Here is a 17446-nt window from a genome sequence, read left to right as displayed (position 1 = left end):
CTATTTAAAGGTACTTTACTCGTCATTAAAATCCGGAAAGATAGAAAAAAACTAATCCATTTTGATGGTATTTTTCACCCTCTGTATTTGTCCACCTAAAGAGGGAACCGCATCCTTGTTCGAATGGGAACCTGAAATCAACGCCTGCCAATCTCTCGCCTTTCCCCTTTGGTTTGGCGCAGATCCAACCAGGAGGCGTGGCTGGGCGTCGTAAGAGGCCCCGCCCCTTCTCTCCCTCTTCTCCCCCCCGCCAACCCCGGACAGCAGCAGCGAATTGATTGGCCGCCTGGGCCGTGACCGTTACGCCTCGCGCTGCGCCGCCCGACTGCGCGTGCGCCAGCGGCTCCCTCGAAGGGGGCGGGCTCCGCTTCGCTCGAGGCCGCGCCATTGGCTGCTTCCCGAAGCCGTCCCCGCTGATTGGCTGAGCGGAGGGGGGCAGTGGGCGTGCCGGGCGCTTCCAGTCAGGTGCGGACGCCGCTGACAGAGGCAGGCGGAGGCGGCCGCCTCCTCCTCCTCCTCCCGCGCTTCTTCTTCCCCAGCACCCGCCAGCCTGGGGAGATGGGGCGGCCGGAGCCTCGGCCCTGAGGGGAAGGCGCCAAGGAACGGGCCGGCGGAAGGGCGGGGCTCTGGCGGAAGGGGCGGGGCGCAGGTAAGGAGGGGGCGGGGCTTGGGGTTGAGTGACAGGCGCTCCAGGAAGGGGGCAGGAGGGGGGTCTCTGGAGGGGCTCTGCCTTGCTGGGTCGCCTCCCCGCTCCCCGCCTCAGAATAGGCCGGCCTAACCCAGAACCCTGCTCCAAGTCCCCACCCCAGGGGGAAGGCTGCAGGTACACTGCCTCTGGGTATGGAGGCTCCATGGGAAGGGACCCCGAGGGTCATCTAGTCCAACCCCCCCTGCCATGAAGGAATCTCAGCTAAAGGCATCCCAGACAGGGATTTCCTCTGCTGGGAAAAGGAGGGAGAGGCCACCACACCCCCGGGGGGGGGGAGAGCCTCCCACTGTTGAAAGGATCTTACCAACCGAAAGGAGGTCCCTTCATCTTGAAAAAAGGGGGGAGGGGAAGACCAGCCAGTGAACTCGTCACCCATAACAGGAAAGGTCCAGGCAATTCAACAGTTGGTGTGTGAGCACTGGTAAAGGTAAAGGGACCCCTGACCATTAGGTCCAGTCCTGACCGACTCTGGGGTTGCGGCGCTCATCTCGCTTTATTGGCCGAGGAGGCCGGCGTACAGCTTCCGAATCATGTGGCCAGCAGGACTAAGCCGCTTCTGGCGAACCAGAGCAGCGCATGGAAACGCCGTTTACCTTCCCGCCGGAGCGGTACCTATTTATCTACTTGCACTTTGACATGCTTTTGAAGTGCTAGGTTGGCAGGAGCAGGGACCGAGCAACGGGAGCTCACCCCGCCGCGGGGATGCGAACCGCCGACCTTCTGATCGGCAAGTCCTAGGCTCTGTGGTTTAACCCACAGCACCACCCGCGTCCCACTGGACTGCCCCGTAATTCAATGGAAAATTCTATGTCCTGTACCTCCAGATTTTGGTGAACAGCATCTCCCGTCAGCCCTGGTAAGCATAGCCAATGGCCAAGGTTGGTGGGTGTGATGGCAGCTGCAGTTCAGCAACACCTCGAAGACCAAAGTCCTCTGTACCTCTTGTGGCAGTGAATGCTCTGCATTACTTTAACATTGTGTGAAGTAGAAGTGGCGGCGAGGGGGTGCTTTAGCCAAGGAAGAAGATGGCTGGGAGCCCTGAGCTGTGTTAGAAACTCAGGTGTATAAACTAGGTGCCAAATGGCTCCTTAAACCAAGGTTACAGTTGCCAAAACAGAATATATACTTGTCATTTTGCAGCAAGACCGCAAAGGTCTTATTTTTCAAATGATGGACTGACTCTGACTGAATATCAGTTAAACATCTGGCTAGTTCAGATGACAACCTTGAGCTAGGTATAGAAGAAAAGTCACTTGATCCAGGGACAGTCCACATACCGTATTTTTTGCTCTATAAGACGCACCAGACCACAAGACACACCTAGTTTTTGGAGGAGGAAAACAAGAAAAAAAATATTCTGAATCTCAGAAGCCAGAACAGCAAGAGGGATCGCTGGGCAGTGAAAGCAGCAATCCCTCTTACTGTTCTGGCTTTTGGGATAGCTGCACAGCCTGCATTCGCTCCATAAGACGCACATACATTTCCCCTTACTTTTTAGGAGGGAAAAAGTGAGTCTTATAGAGCAACAAATACGGTATATATTGGCCTATCCTGACCTCTTTTTCTTAATAGTAGGGACACGGACCATTCATAACTTAAGAATAACTTAAGAAACTGTGAGCAGGGCAGTGGGGGGGTGGGGTAAGTGAAAACAGGCGACAACAATTAGCTATGACGTTGTTCACTGGTCCTGCTCAGGCTGCGCAGAAAAAGCGTTTTGGTTCCTGAAATCCATTCTGATTGTGCAGATATAACGGATGCAATTCTACAGGATGGGGCATGAGTGTGTGGAAACAGTCCAGATCCAAGGATCCCCAGGCATGCGTCTTCACATGGTGTCAGGCTCCATCCTGGTGCCCAGGCATCAGGTTGCAAGTAGCCGACAGTTGGGTGCAAAATTGCGCCTGGCGCCTGGCTAATTTCAAACACTGCTGCAGCCTCACTGATCTTCATCTTGGGAGGAAGAGCAGGATGTAGATTAAATAGATAAAAGACTGCCCTTATGCCTTTGGGGCTGTTTTTAGGGAGGGAATGACCCCCAAACTTTGTGTGCACTGCTTAGGAACACTGGAAATTGCCTTAGAGTGAGTTAGGCTATTGGTCCATCTTTGATATCCATCTGGGAGCCCAGAGATTGCTTGTGGTTGTGGGCCAAATGGCAACTGTTGATGTTGACATATATATATATAATGTCTGCTAACCCAGAAATAGTGCTTCAGGTTAAGGACTTTGTTTCAGGATGAGAACAGAAATTGTTCTCCGGCGGCGCGGCAGCAGCAGCAGCAGGAGGCCCCATTAGCTAAAGTGGTGCTTCAGGTTAAGAACAGTTTCAGGTTAAGCACGGACCTCCGGAACGAATTAAGTACTTAACCTGAGATACCACTGTATTCAAAAGCTACAGTACATTTACAGTATGATACATTTTCAATCAATATATATCTGGAAGGCTTCTTGAATACTCGTCTGTATCATGGAAGAAGCATCCCAATACTTTTCTTGTAAAATGGATTGCTGGAAAGCTTAAGAATTTTGTTATTCATTTAATAACTTTCAAGTCTGTGAAGTAAGAGCATTGCTCGGGCTTGTTAAGTCTGCACAGAAGTTCTGTTTGGTCGGTTGCTCTGATCCTGATTTTGCATATGCATTGAGTTGGTTAGAGCCCGGGTGCTGACAACATCCGGGTCGTGGGTCTGATCCCCTTATGGCTGCATATTCCTGCATTGGAAGGGGTGGAACTAGATGACCCATGGGGTCCCTTCCAACTCTCTCATCTATGAACTCTCCCAATGGCTGTGAGAAAATTGTGCAGTAGCGGTGTGGTGTACTAGTTAGTGCCCTAGTCTAGATTGAGCTTGGGAGACCTCAATCTAGTTCAAATTCTCAGTTAGTTCACTGGTTGACTTTGGGCAGTTGCTGTCTCTCAGACCTGCCTCCCAGGGTTGGGAGGGTGACACTGAGTGACACTGTCAGTTCCATAGAGGAAGTGCTAAAGGTAAAGTTAAAGGGGCCCCTGACCATTAGGTCCAGTTGTGATCGACTCTGGGGTTGCGGCACTCATCTCGCTTTACTGGCCGAGGGAGCCGACGTACAGCTTCCGGGTCATGTGGCCATCATGACTAAGCTGCTTCTGGCGAACCAGAGCAGCGCACGGAAATGCCGTTTACCTTCCCACTGGAGCATTACCTATTTATCTACTTGCACTTTGACGTGTTTTCGAACTGCTAGGTTGGCAGGAGCAGGGACTGAGCAACAGGAGCTCACCCTGTTGCGGGGATTCGAACCGCCGACCTTCTGATCAGCAAGCCCTAGGCTCTGTGGTTTAACCCACAGCGCCACCCGTGGAAGTGCTAGGATAGCACTTTTAACAGCCGTGGCTTCTCCCTAAAGAACCCCGGGAACTGTAGTTTGTTAAGGATGCTGAGAGTGGTTAGGAAAGAAACCGCCCCCCCCACCCCACGTCCTCTCACAGAGCTACAATTTCTAGATTGGTTTACCAGTCTCTCTTCCCAGGAACTTTGGGGATTGTAACTACAGTTCTCAGAATTATTCGGGAGAAGCTATAACCGTGCTTTAGATGTGTGCTGTGGCTTTAGATGTGTGCTGTGGCCGAACTGTAGGAGGATATGACTGTAATTTAGGGTTGCCATATTTTAGGAGGTGAAAGTCCGGACACAAAAGTTGTTGAGCTTTTTCCCCCGCAAACAGAATAAATACATTTTCAGCAAACAGAATAAATACTTCTGATAAGGAAGTACGGCAGCCCTATTTGTGCAATGAAAAGATATTTCCCTCGCTGTTCCTCAACAGCTTTTTTTGAACAAGCTGTCCCTAAGACGTTAATTCTGCTATCGGTTAGTTTTTATCCATGGCAGTGTGAACTGGAGTTCTCTAAATACTGCAAGGGGACGTGGGTGGCGCTGTGGGTTAAACCACAGAGCCTAGGACTTACCGATCAGAAGGTCGGCGGTTCGAATCCCTGTGACGGGGTGAGCTCCCGTTGCTCGCTCCCTGCTCCTGCCAACCTAGCTGTTCGAAAGCACGTCAAAGTGCAAGTAGATAAATAGGTACCGCTCCGGCGGGAAGGTAAACGGCGTTTCCGTGCGCTGCTCTGGTTTGCCAGAAGCGGCTTAGTCCTGCTGGCCACATGACCAAGAAGCTGTACGCTGGCTCCCTCGGCCAATAAAGCAAGATGAGCGCTGCAACCCCAGAGTCGGTCACGACTGGACCTAATGGTCAGGGGTCCCTTTACCTTTAAATACTGCAAGAACCAGCCCCTGCTCGCCTGAGAGTTGGGTTTGCTTTGTACATGGGCTCTTGCAGGCATTTGAAACACTCCACTTAACCAGCTCCTCATTGCTGCGGGCAACTTCACCAGGCGGCGACGACAGATCTGCATTTGGGGACCTTTGCCCTATCCCATTTTTGTGTGCTGGCGAGGGAATGGCCTGAGAGAGAGAGGCAGGAGAAGCGTTCTGGATTTTCCATGTTTAAAACGATGAGGTGGAAAATGTTTTGGAACCAGTAGGCACTCCCTGCCTTTGCCGTGGTTCCAGGGGTAGCCAGGAACCTGGGATTTCCCCAGCGCGGGCTGAGAAGCAAAGACCCGAGGGAAGGTAGAAAGGCGGATTGCGGATGTCCGGGTGAGTTGAAGATGGCAGAAGCATTAGGAACTCAGATATATAAGCTAATCGCCGAACGGCACCTTAAACCTACAGTTGCCGCAATTAGGGGCCATTCCCCCCAAAATGGGGTGTGTCGTGGCGGTTATTATTATTAATTTCTATTCTATACCACGTTGTATTTTAAAGTGGGGGCAGGGGGAGGAATATCTCCAAGCTGTTCACAGCCCATTAGAGCATCAAAGAAAACAACCCAGAATGAAATGAATCCAAGCTTCCGGGAAAATATTTCAGATTCTTTTCTAAGTGACATTTCGCTTTCTCCATATTTTTTTTACCTATTGATTAATTTATAGAGCTTGTCCCATAGCGGGAGGACTCTAAAGGGCCAGTGTGGCGTAATGGTTAGAGTGACGGACGAGGGCCTGGGAGATTGGGGTTCGAATCCCCACTCCCATCATGAAGCTCAGTGGAATTTGTGGGAAAGCTTAATTATGTTTATGGACCCGACTAGACGTAAGATGCATTTTAAAAAAATAAAATAAAATGAATAGGACCCAATGGAAAGCGGGTGCTGATAACTAACTGGATTGGAGCAGGCAGAAGTGTAGGGTGGGAGTTAACCGTTTATTCCCTTGCTGTGCAGCCAGCTCCTTTGAAGCTGCTATTTGCATTGGAAGGATATGCTACACAATTCACAGTTCCAGCCCCCCCCCATACCTGCTACTTTGGGATAACCCTTGGTGAAGTAGCCTGCGGTCTACGGAAGTCCATGGCACAATAAACTGGTAATGTCTTTAAGTTGCCACAATATTCTTCATTGCTTTTCCCTTGAGGCTGCGCAACACACATCTTAAGAGGAAAAGAAGACTTCAGGGTGTGCGTTTTGAGAATGCATAGGCAAAGTTATTCTCCCTCACTCCTGAGAAGAGCTTGCGCTCAGCTGGTTGTGGGACCAGTTTCACGCTTGCTAATTTTTAAGGGATGTTGCCTTCCTTGGGTCGGGTGCTTAGAAATCAACCAAATGAAAAGGGAGGAGCTGTTCCCTGTTTTATTATCCAAGCGACTGCTTTTCAGAATGATGAAGACCACAAAGGCAGCTCATTTTTCCAGGAACAGTCCTTCCTTCCTGGACATTTGCTGACCGATGCAGGACGCATGCATTTCTTGAACAATGGGGATCCTCTTGGGAGATGTTCCCCCGCCTTTTTGTTCTGTAATTAACTAAGACATAAATACAAAGTCCGCTGAGTATGTTGTCCGTCTCCTCCCCTGCGCCACACACACATTGCATTCCTTCACCTTCTTCGAAACCGTGTTGTTGCTAATATGTCATGTTTGTGAGAATCTAGGGCCTGCACAAATGCAGAATAGGATGTGTGTGATTTCCCTTGACGTGCTTGGATAGCTTGGTTGGTTAGATGTTAGAGCATGGTGCTGATAACACTAAGGTTGCAGGTTCGATCCCTAAAAAGGACAGAGCTCTGCATATTCTTGTACAGTCGTACCTTGGAAGCCAAATGCATTGGCTCCCGAACAAATCGGTTCCTGAACGATCGAAACCCGGAAGTGAGTGTTCTGCTGCTGCCAATCGGAAGCCGCGCTTTGGTTTTCGAATGGTTCCGGGAGTCAAACGGACTCCCAGAACGCATTCTGTTCGAAAACCAAGATACCACTGTTATCCTTCCTTTCAGCTCTATGATTCTTTTTGATAGTTTATACAGGCCTCACTTGGGACGTGGGTGGCGCTGTGGGTTAAACCACAGAGCCTAGGACTTGCCGATCAGAAGGTTGGCGGTTCGAATCCCCGCAATGACGGGGTGAGCTCCCGTTGCTCGGTCCCTGCTCCTGCCAACCTAGCAGTTCGAAAGCACGTCAAAGTGCAAGTAGATCAATAGGTACCGCTCCGGCGGGAAGGTAAACGGCGTTTCCGTGTACTGCTCTGGTTCGCCAGAAGCGGCAGTCATGCTGGCCACATGACCTGGAAGCTGTATGCCGGCTCGCTTGGCCAATAAAGCGAGATGAGTGCCGCAACCCCAGGGTCGGCCATGACTGGACCTAATGGTCAGGGGTCCCTTTACCTTTACCTTACAGGCCTCACTTATGGTCATTTGTCATTTTAAGATTGCCAGTGTCTCTTTTTCTCCATTTTGCCTTGAATGAGACACGGAAGCTGAAGAAAGTCTCCTTTTTTGTCTTCTGGATGACCCATTCACAGAGCATCTCAGCCTCTGGTCCCCAGGCGTCCTCCCACTGACCTGACTGCATTGTGATTAGATGGACCATGTTACCTGTCAATCAAGATCCATCTGAGCCAGCAACTCTTAAAAGGAGCATTGATGCCATATAGTCTCTTGACCAGGGATATGCAAACTCAGCCCTCCAGATGTTTTGAGACTACAGTTCCCATCATCCCTGACCAATGGTCCTGTTAGCTAGGGATGATGGGAGTTGTAGTCCCAAAACATCTGGAGGGCCAGGTTTGCCTATGCCTGTTCTTGACCTTTAACGCTGCTATTTTACACTCAGTTGTAAGTAATCGCAGCAGGGGTGATTCACAGATGGTATTTAACTCTGAGTAGGCTTGCTGAGATGTATAAGACTGAATCAGATTAGTGCTGGAGGTGCAAAGAGGTTGAGGGAATGTTCTTTCATAAAAGGGTAAAAGATTGCTGGGAAATGATCCATAATGAATTGAGAAAAAATGTTTAAAAGTACTTCCCCCCCCCCAAAAAAACCCCAGTCTTTTCTGTTGGGCATAATTCAGACTCAAATTCCCAGGGGTCAAAAAATGTATGCTACTACTGTGGCCCGTGTTTCATTAGCCCAAAAACGGAAAATGAGTGAAGTCCCAATCAAAGAAGAATGGCAACTTAAGTGGACAGAATATGTGCAGCTTGCAGACTTAATATATAGAATAAGAGAACAAGAAGAACATACATTTAGAGAAGACTGGGAAATGTTTATTGAATATATGGGAAATAACGGTGTACAGCTGAAAACGCTAGCAGCATTCAGATAAATTCAACAGTGTAAAAAAGCTTTGATGGATGTAATAATTGAATACTGAACGGTTTAGTTTTTGTAAAATATGCAGGGATTTATGATATGTAAAATGAACCACGGGAAGAGAAGAAGGGAAGTCACTGATACCTTAAGGATGTAAAATTGGGTACTTTTGATTGTAAAACAGAAAATTTCCAACTGAGCAGCAAAGCGACAAGCCGCGAGTTGTATCGGGCCCGACTTTGACCAGCGCTTTCTGTCTCTTCCTCAGGCCTACCATGATTCTGCTCTCCGGCTGCTGATGCCAGCGCATCCTCGGTTGCCATGACAACGGGCGACTGCTGCCACCTCCCGGGCTCGCTGTGTGACTGTCCGGGCAGCGCCGCGTTGTCCAAGTCGGTGGAAGATTCCGACTTTGGGCGTCCTCAGTACGTCACCCAAGTCACGGCCAAAGACGGACGGCTGCTCTCGACTGTCATCAAAGCCCTGGGGACGCAGAGGTGAGGCCGAGGTGCCCCGGGCTTGCGATGGATTGGTCCGGGGATGTGAGCCTGGGTAGCCGGCAAGAGGCTAACCAGGGCTGCATCAATAGGAGTATAGCACCTAGATCAAGGGAAGTAATAGTGCCACTGTATTCTGCTCTGGTTAGACCTCACCTGGAGTGCTGTGTCCAGTTCTGGGCACCACAGTTCAAGAAGGACACTGACAAACTGGAACGTGTCCAGAGGAGGGCAACCAAAATGGTCAAAGGCCTGGAAACGATGCCTTATGAGGAACGGCTAAGGGAGCTGGGCATGTTTAGCCTGGAGAAGAGGAGGTTAAGGGGTGATATGATAGCCATGTTCAAATATATAAAAGGATGTCACATAGAGGAGGGAGAAAGGTTGTTTTCTGCTGCTCCAGAGAAGCGGACACGGAGCAATGGATCCAAACTACAAGAAAGAAGATTCCACCTAAACATTAGGAAGAACTTCCTGACAGTAAGAGCTGTTCGACAGTGGAATTTGCTGCCAAGGAGTGTGGTGGAGTCTCCTTCTTTGGAGGTCTTTAAGCAGAGGCTTGACAACCATATGTCAGGAGTGCTCTGATGGTGTTTCCTGCTTGGCAGGGGGTTGGACTCGATGGCCCTTGTGGTCTCTTCCAACTCTATGATTCTATGATTCTAGGGGTGTCCTTTGACCCTGAAGGGTCGAATTCAGTTTAGAGTCAAAGAAGCAGAAAGCCTTTTAGTGATGGCTGGGAGATAGGGAGGGTCAGAGTTGGAAGGACACCTGCAAAAACATAATGATACGCAAGTCTGTGCCTCCTCCTGTTACCCACTTAAAACAGCCTTTTTTTCAGAGGACTGGAATCCTACATAGTTTAAGCAGTGTTAGAAACTTAGATATATTAGCTAACCGCCAAATGGCACCTTAAACCTAGGTTGGGGTTGCCACAATGGAATGTCTAGGTAGCATTTTTCCCCCCAGTGAAGAAGAAGAAGAATTAATTTCATATTTATACTGCTTTGTAAGGGACGCAGGTGGCGCTGTGGGTTAAACCACAGAGCCTAGGGCTTGCCGATCAGAAGGTTGGCGGTTCGAATCCCTGCGACGGAGTGAGGTCCTGTTGCCCGGTCCCTGCTCCTGCCAACCTAGCAGTTCAAAAGCACGAAGTGCAAGTAGATAAATAGGTACTGCACCGGCGGGAAGGTAAACAGCATTTCCGTACGATGCTCTGGTTCGCCAGAAGCAGCTTAGTCATGCTGGCTACATGATCCAGAAGCTGTACGCCGGCTCCCTCGGCCAATAAAGCGAGATGAGCGCCACAACCCCAGAGTCGTCCGTGACTGGACCCAATGGTCAGGGGTCCCTTTACCTATACCGCTTTGTATTTTAAAGAAAGCCTCAAAGCAGTTTAAAATATCAAGTAAAACAATGCAGAATTAAACAAAATCAAGCTTAAAGGGAAATGTTTCAGATCCTTCTCTAAGGGACATTTTGCTTTCCCCCCATACCTATTTACCCACTCAATCTAAAGAGCTGCCCCATAGCCGAAGTGCTCTAGTAAACAAACCCTTCTGCTGACCTGCTTAAGTAAGCTGGAGGGGCCAGCCAGATAGAGATGTCAGCCGCCAGCCTGGCACTCAGAGATCTCTGCGTGGTCACGATTGGACCCGCACCAGGGGCAGGACATGCCTGGCGACTGGGGAATTTCTAGCATAAATCCCTTGAGAAATCCCTTCCAGAGAAGCGGACACGGAGCAATGGATCCAAACTACAAGAAAGAAGATTCCACCTAAACATTAGGAAGAACTTCCTGACAGTAAGAGCTGTTCGACAGTGGAATTTGCTGCCAAGGAGTGTGGTGGAGTCTCCTTCTTTGGAGGTCTTTAAGCAGAGGCTTGACAACCATATGTCAGGAGTGCTCTGATGGTGTTTCCTGCTTGGCAGGGGGTTGGACTCGATGGCCCTTGTGGTCTCTTCCAACTCTATGATTCTAAGAAAGGATGCAACTCGGATGTTGTGTTCAGAAGCACGGGTTGAGTTCCCAGCGTCTCCACGTACGTTGGGGAGAATCTCCCTGTCTAGAACCCTGCGGGGCGAGCCACTGCCAGACAGTGTAGCTAGACAGACCAAAGGTCTGACTCTGCAGATGGCAACTTCCTGTGTTTCTTCCTCTGCTGGAGCGACTTATCTGTGGCTCTTTCCTGTTAGTCCGACTCACTCGCCCCCTGCACACAATCTCTCCAGACACCCTTTGTGATGCTTCGGCTGCTGCCTGCTGGAATTTATCTCACATTCTCGGGTAGAACACAAAAAGCGGAATGCATTTGTTTTCACAGGATGGAAAGATGCAGGCAGACACAGTCGTCCTTCCCACCTGCTCCTGTCCGTGCCCTCGGTCTTCGTACGAGGGCTGAGAAAAAGCAAGCCTGTTCAAGGCTGTCAATCAGGGAAGGGGGCTGTTTTTGGCCTGGCAGGCCGGATCTTTATCTCCCTGCCCCTGCAGGCCAACTTTAACTGGTGGACGGGGGCGCCCGTCTGCCAATCATCTGATGTCACAAGGATTTCTGGTGATTGATTGGTGAGCAGGACTGCCCATCTGTCCAAGTTGACCGGGGGGGGGCGCTCCCTACATACAGTGGTACCTCGGGTTACATACGCTTCAGGTTACATACGCTTCAGGTTACAGACTCCGCTAACCCAGAAATAGTGCTTCAGGTTAAGAACTTTGCTTCAGGATGAGAACAGAAATCAGGCTCCTGCGGCGCGGTGGCAGCGGGAGGCCCCATTAGCTAAAGTGGTGCTTCAGGTTAAGAACAGTTTCAGGTTAAGTACAGACCTCCGGAACGAATTAAGTACTTAACCTGAGGTACCACTGTATTGCCAGAGCAGCACCCAGCAGGATTGAACTCTGTCATCAGCTGGTGGGAGGAGAGTTCAATCCTAAACTCTCTGGGGTCTGCTCACCAGCTGTTCAGTAGGCGTTATCCTGCTGTTTCAGCTGTGTGCCCGGTCTCTGTGGGGAACTGGGGGTCGCAGCCAGCATAGATTTGAGCCCTACCACCTGTCCATCATCATCCGACGTCACACGGTGACTTGAGTTGATTGACAGGTGGGTGTGGTTTTGGAGAAATGGCCAAATTAACCCCTTGGCCGGAAGAAGAGTTTGGATTTGATATCCCGCTTTATCACTACCCGAAGGAGTCTCAAAGCGGCTAACATTCCCCTTTCCCTTCCTCCCCCACAACAAACACTCTGTGAGGTGAGTGGGGCTGAGAGACTTCAGAGAAGTGTGACTGGCCCAAGGTCACCCAGCAGCTGCATGTGGAGGAGCGGGGAAGCGAACCCGGTTCACCAGATTACGACTCTACTGCTCTTAACCACTACACCATACTGGCTCTCAGTATGATGATGGCTCTTCGTGATAGAAGTACTCCATCATGCACAAACCCCAAGAAACAAATGAGGGCTGACCTGTGGTGAATTCATCAAGTTCAGAATCTTTTTTGGTTAGCAGATACAACGGTCCTAGAAACCCGAAAGGCAGCAGAGGTGTTTTCGGGTCGCAGCCTAAGACATCAGGCCTTTGTCTTGCCAAATGCAAGGTGGTTCTTTCAAAATGAGATTCAGAAGTAATACAAAACGCCAAGCACTTCAATCTGCCACTTGTAAGCCCTCAAGAAACCGCGAAGTGAGTCCCCCAGGCAACCTCAGTTTGCACGGCCCTGCAGCAGATCACTCCGTGTACAAGCTTCTCAAAAACTCTGCCCACAACCATTTGATTTATAGTTAGTAGGCTGTGTAGCTTGTCTGACTGGCTATGTGCAGATCATCATTAGCCACCTACTCCCAATGCTTCACTTTCCCAAAACAGCGTCCAACTTCAAGAAGGTACCTAGCACTATCACTTCCTCCCAGCTGATTAGGACAATAAAGGCTGTTCTTCGTGCCATCAAAGAACTTAACAAGAGACAAGGGGAGGGGGAAGGAACTGTTAGGATTCTTTCTCCATGTTTGCAGTCATGGGATTGTTGTCTATCACATGATAGTGTCTGTTTTCATTCCACAGTGTGCGAAGTGATAGAGACAGGATGTTTTGGTATTACAGTGGTACCTCGGGTTACATACGCTTCAGGTTACATACGCTTCAGGTTACAGACTCCGCTAACCCATAAATAGTGCTTCAGGTTAAGAACTTTGCTTCAGGATGAGAACAGAAATCGTGCTCCAGCGGCGTGGCACCAGCAGGAGGCCCCATTAGCTAAAGTGGTGCTTCAGGTTAAGAACAGTTTCAGGTTAAGAACGGACCTCCGGAACGAATTAAGTACTTAACCCGAGGTACCACTGTACTGTGTTCTGTGAAGTGGGACTATTGTCCTTTGTTCCTTTTCTCTTTGCTGTCTGATGAGAAAGAGGAAAGAGCTAAGTCAGAATGCTCCAAGTGTATTATATGTAAATAAAAGTAGATTAGCCAAAATGCTGTGCTACTGAGTTCTGTTACGCAAACTGCCAATACTGCAGGATCGTAAGCGTTCTGATGCCTCTAGGTATCAGTCGCTGTGATGTTTGGGCTGAAGAAAGCTTTTGAAGCTCCCGAACGATCGACCAGGAGGGAGAGAACATGCCATTCGGGCATGTGTCTCTGCCAGAGTCCTACACACGAGTAGAACGAGCCTAACCGGAACAGAGGCAGGAAGGATAACCATGTCAGATCACTAACTCCTTGAAATACAATTTTTCTTCTGGATAGCTTGCCCATACACACTTTCCCCACCCTGGTCTTCTGAAAGTGGCTGAAGCCCCCTTCTCTTTTGCCTTCTCCTCGCAGCGATGGCCCAATCTGTCGAATCTGCCACGAAGGCGGAAGCGGAGAAGGCCTGCTCTCGCCCTGCGATTGCACGGGCACCTTGGGGACCGTCCACAAGAGCTGCCTGGAGAAGTGGCTTTCCTCCTCCAACACGAGCTACTGCGAACTGTGCCACACCGAGTTTGTCGTGGAGCGGCGGCCCAGGCCCCTGATCGAGGTGGGTTGCGCCTCCCTCGCTCGCCGCAGGGCGCGATCTCTGGGCTAGAGGTTTTGAGTGGGAAAGAGAATGACAAATCAGTTTCTTTGGAACACTTGCATTCTGCTTTGTCCCGGGCTGGTGCCTCGCAAAAGATTCTCAAAATGAAACTGTGCTCAGGTGTTATAAAAGGAACAGGAAGGCATGATCTCTCCATGGAACCGGAATAGATCAGGCAGCGCTCCCTGCCCTCTGCACATCAGAGGTTCTCTCCAAGGTCCTCTGAGGCAAGGGAGTGGGGTTGGGCGGCTGGAGTTATCTCAGCCCACGGTGGGAGCAGTCTTCCCTTGCTGGTAGTTGATGAGAAACCCAGATAGGATATCTGATAACTTCCATTTTTGGGCTACAAGAACCCTAGCTGCCACCGTTGCGTATTGAAATATGGAATGGCAGGCAAAATTATTTGAATATATGGAATTAGCGAAAATGACACATAAAATCCGACACCAAAAAGAGGCAAAGTTTAGAGAAGATTGGAGTAAATTTGTAACGTTTATAGAATGTAATTGTAGAAGCTTAAGAACTACAGCAGGGCTAATATAAATCTTGCGACGTGTACAGAAACATAAAAGAAACTGTAAGAGAAGAGGTATTTCAAGAAAACCGCAACTGGGAAGGAAGGAAGTCGAGGCGTGACTCAGCGCAATGTAAATAAGGCGATATTAAGATTGATTGTAAAGATTGTTTTATTTTGTTTTTTGTTTATTGAAAAATGTCAATAAAAAGTATTTTTTTTAAAAAGAGAGAGAGAAACACTGATAGGATAGGCAGATACACATACTTGGAAGCTCACAAATGGCAGCTGTCAAATAAATTTGTGAGCAACTCCTTCATAGCCTGCAAACCTTCCACCCCATCGTAAATGGATAATAATGCAGTCTCTGGACTGTCGGTCAGTGATTTCTGTTATCTCCTTAAGCACCCTTTGCCCCCCCCCCCATGTACATATTTACACCCCCACCACATGCGAACATAATTCCCCGCTTCCCGGCATCCCCTCCAACATAACACTGGATATTCCTTGTTTATTTGATTTCAAAATCATTTCCAGCGTGTTGCTGGACAGCAGGAACGCAGGCAGTTGCTTGCTCTTGATTTAGGCTCAGGCACCCTCTTTACTCCCGGGAGATAAAACTTGTTTGGGACTAACAAGGTGGCTCTGAGAGTTCTCAAACAAGAGACAGAGCTTTCAGCTCCGTCAGCGTTCTTGTTTTTATCTAATGTGAATACCATCTCCAAACTACCCGTATTTTTCACTCGATAAGACGCACCAGACCATAAGACACACCTAGTTTTTGGAGGAGGAAAACAAGAAAAAAAATACTCTGAATCTCAGAAGCCAGAACAGCAAGAGGGATCGCTGCGCAGTGATAGCAGCGATCCCTCTTGCTGTTCTGGCTTCTGGGATAGCTGCGCAGCCTGCATTCGCTCCATAAGACGCACACACATTTCCCCTTACTTTTTATAGAGCAAAAAATACGGTAATTTATAATAATTTTCTTTTATTCTCATAGACAACATTTTCAACGTGCGCTTCTTTCCCCTTCATTCTGACAAATTAATCCCCCTCTGTCTTTTCCTTCCTTCTGTCCAGTGGCTGAAGGACCCCGGCCCACGCAACGAGAAACGGACGCTGTTCTGCGACATGGTGTGTTTCCTTTTCATCACCCCGCTGGCTGCCATCTCCGGCTGGCTTTGCCTCCGCGGTGCCCAAGACCACCTGCAGTTCAATAGCCGCTTGGAGGCCATCGGCCTGATTGCCCTGACCATAGCACTTTTTACCATCTATGTCCTTTGGACACTGGTGAGTGGTCACGCCCGCTTTCCTTCTCGGGGTTCTTCTTACACTAAACCAGTCTGCTCCTCCTCCTTACTATTATTTGGGGGCAGGTTATGGGTCAGTGATAGGGATGCGGGTGGCGCTGGGGGGTTAAACCACAGAGCCTAGGGCTTGCCGATCAGAAGGTCGGCGGTTCGAATCCCCGTGACGGGGTGAGCTCCCGTTGCTCGGTCCCTACTCCTGCCAACCTAGCAGTTCGAAAGCACGTCAAAGTGCAAGTAGATAAATTGGTACCGCTCCGGTGGGAAGGTAAACATCATTTCCGTGCACTGCTCTGGTTCGCCAGAAGCGCCTTAGTCATGCTGGCCACATGACCCGGAAGCTGTACTCCGGCTCCCTCGGCCAATAAAGCGAGATGAGCGCTGCAACCCCAGAGTCGGCCACGACTGGACCTAATGGTCAGGGGTCCCTTTACCTTTACCTTGGGCAATTCCAAACCTAACCCTGATTATTCTTGCTCTCCTTCCCCACCCCGCTTGTGACCCCCCTCCCACCCCGCCGGCCAGGTTTCATTCCGCTACCATTGCCAGCTGTACTCCGAGTGGCGAAGGACCAATCAGAAAGTCCGCCTGATGATCCCGGACTCGAGGAACCCGCACCCTGTCTCACACTCGCTGCTCTCCGCCAAGCTCCTGAAGAAGAAGGCCGACGAGACGACCGTATGAGCCAGGAGCGGCCCTCTGTAGGCGAGGGGGGCCCTCCCCTTGCACGGGGCGGGGGGCGGGGAGGAGGGAGAGAGAGAGAGAGAGAGGAGAGCAGGATAGCACTTTCTCCCGCCCACAGCAGCAAAAGACTCGCCTAAACAATCAGCCCGACCAAAGGGGGAATCTTGCCACTTGCCCCGTTCCGCTGCGGCGAGAACACAGAACGACAACCGAGCCCCCCAGGGGTGTGTGCAATGAGCCTGGCTGGCGGTGGGCCCTGTGCGCCCCCTGGCCAGGCTCCGTCTTCGAGACGAAACCTAGCAAAGGAGAAAGAGAGCCTCTCCCTATATCCATATATCTATATTATATTACCATAATTATTGTTGTTATTATTATTATAATTTTGTCACTCTTCTTAATTTCCACGCCTGGTGTTGTCGCTGTTGCTGCTGTTGCTGTTTGTGTCCAGGCCCCTTTTTTTATGTCGTCCCAACAAACGTCCCCGCGAGAGATGCGGAGAGGCCACCTGCCCGTTGCTGCTGCTTCGACACCCCACCACCACCACCACCACCACCACCACCCCGCTCACCTCAAGGCCGTTGTGCTTTGTCAGTTTCACCCGGTGGAGCATTTGCTGTGGAGGTTTCTCGCCGCCGCCCAACTTCTCCTACGCAGCAACCGCTGCGGCTGCCGCATTTCGGGGAAGGCTCGAGAATCGATGAGTCCTTAACCCCCAGCGGTTTAATACCTGCTGTCCCTGTGGGTAGCAGCTGGGAAATGTCTGAGGAAGCCAAGGGCACCTCTGCAATAAATATCCACCCCGCGAAACACACCGGGTGTATTTTCAAGAACTTGCAATGACTTTCTAAGCTGTTATGAAAAGAAGCGGGGGGAAAGCAATGTGCAGATCTGCTTGTCATCTGATTGCATTTGGGAATGAATTGGTGCTCTTCCGAAGAACTGGAGGGTGGGAGGGAAGTTTCTTCCTCTTTTGCGCCCTTCTTTCCTCGGGGTCTCTCCAAGCCCCCTTTCCTGTTTTTGCACTACATAGATTTTTGGGGGTGGGGGAGCGCCGAGCCC

At 50.1% G+C, this 17446-nt stretch overlaps 1 protein-coding gene across 1 annotated transcript; it reads left to right on the top strand.

Moving 5' to 3' along the window:
• The first annotated feature begins 440 nt into the window (after positions 1-440).
• On the top strand, positions 441-16785 carry MARCHF2 (membrane associated ring-CH-type finger 2). Its single transcript, XM_080989225.1, has 5 exons — positions 441-649; positions 8606-8834; positions 13648-13843; positions 15477-15686; positions 16229-16785. The coding sequence occupies exons 2-5, from the start codon at positions 8659-8661 to the stop codon at positions 16385-16387; spliced, it is 741 nt and encodes a 246-aa protein (XP_080845351.1). The 5' UTR covers positions 441-649; positions 8606-8658; the 3' UTR covers positions 16388-16785.
• The last annotated feature ends 661 nt before the right edge of the window (positions 16786-17446 follow it).

This window comes from Podarcis pityusensis (genome assembly GCF_964106645.2).
Source record: "Podarcis pityusensis genome assembly, chromosome: 18".
Classification (NCBI taxonomy): domain Eukaryota; kingdom Metazoa; phylum Chordata; class Lepidosauria; order Squamata; family Lacertidae; genus Podarcis; species Podarcis pityusensis.
The sequence above is the reverse complement of the archived record's forward strand: the minus strand, read 5'-3'. Positions and strand labels throughout refer to the sequence as shown.

Excerpts from the sequence above, each read along its gene's own strand:
- MARCHF2 (XM_080989225.1), top strand. The coding sequence starts at position 8,659 with ATGACAACGGGCGACTGCTGCCACCTCCCGGGCTCGCTGTGTGACTGT. Across the intron at positions 13,844-15,476 it reads GGCCCAGGCCCCTGATCGAG|TGGCTGAAGGACCCCGGCCC; the intron begins GTGGGTTGCGCC and ends CCTTCTGTCCAG. Across the intron at positions 15,687-16,228 it reads TCTATGTCCTTTGGACACTG|GTTTCATTCCGCTACCATTG; the intron begins GTGAGTGGTCAC and ends CCCGCCGGCCAG.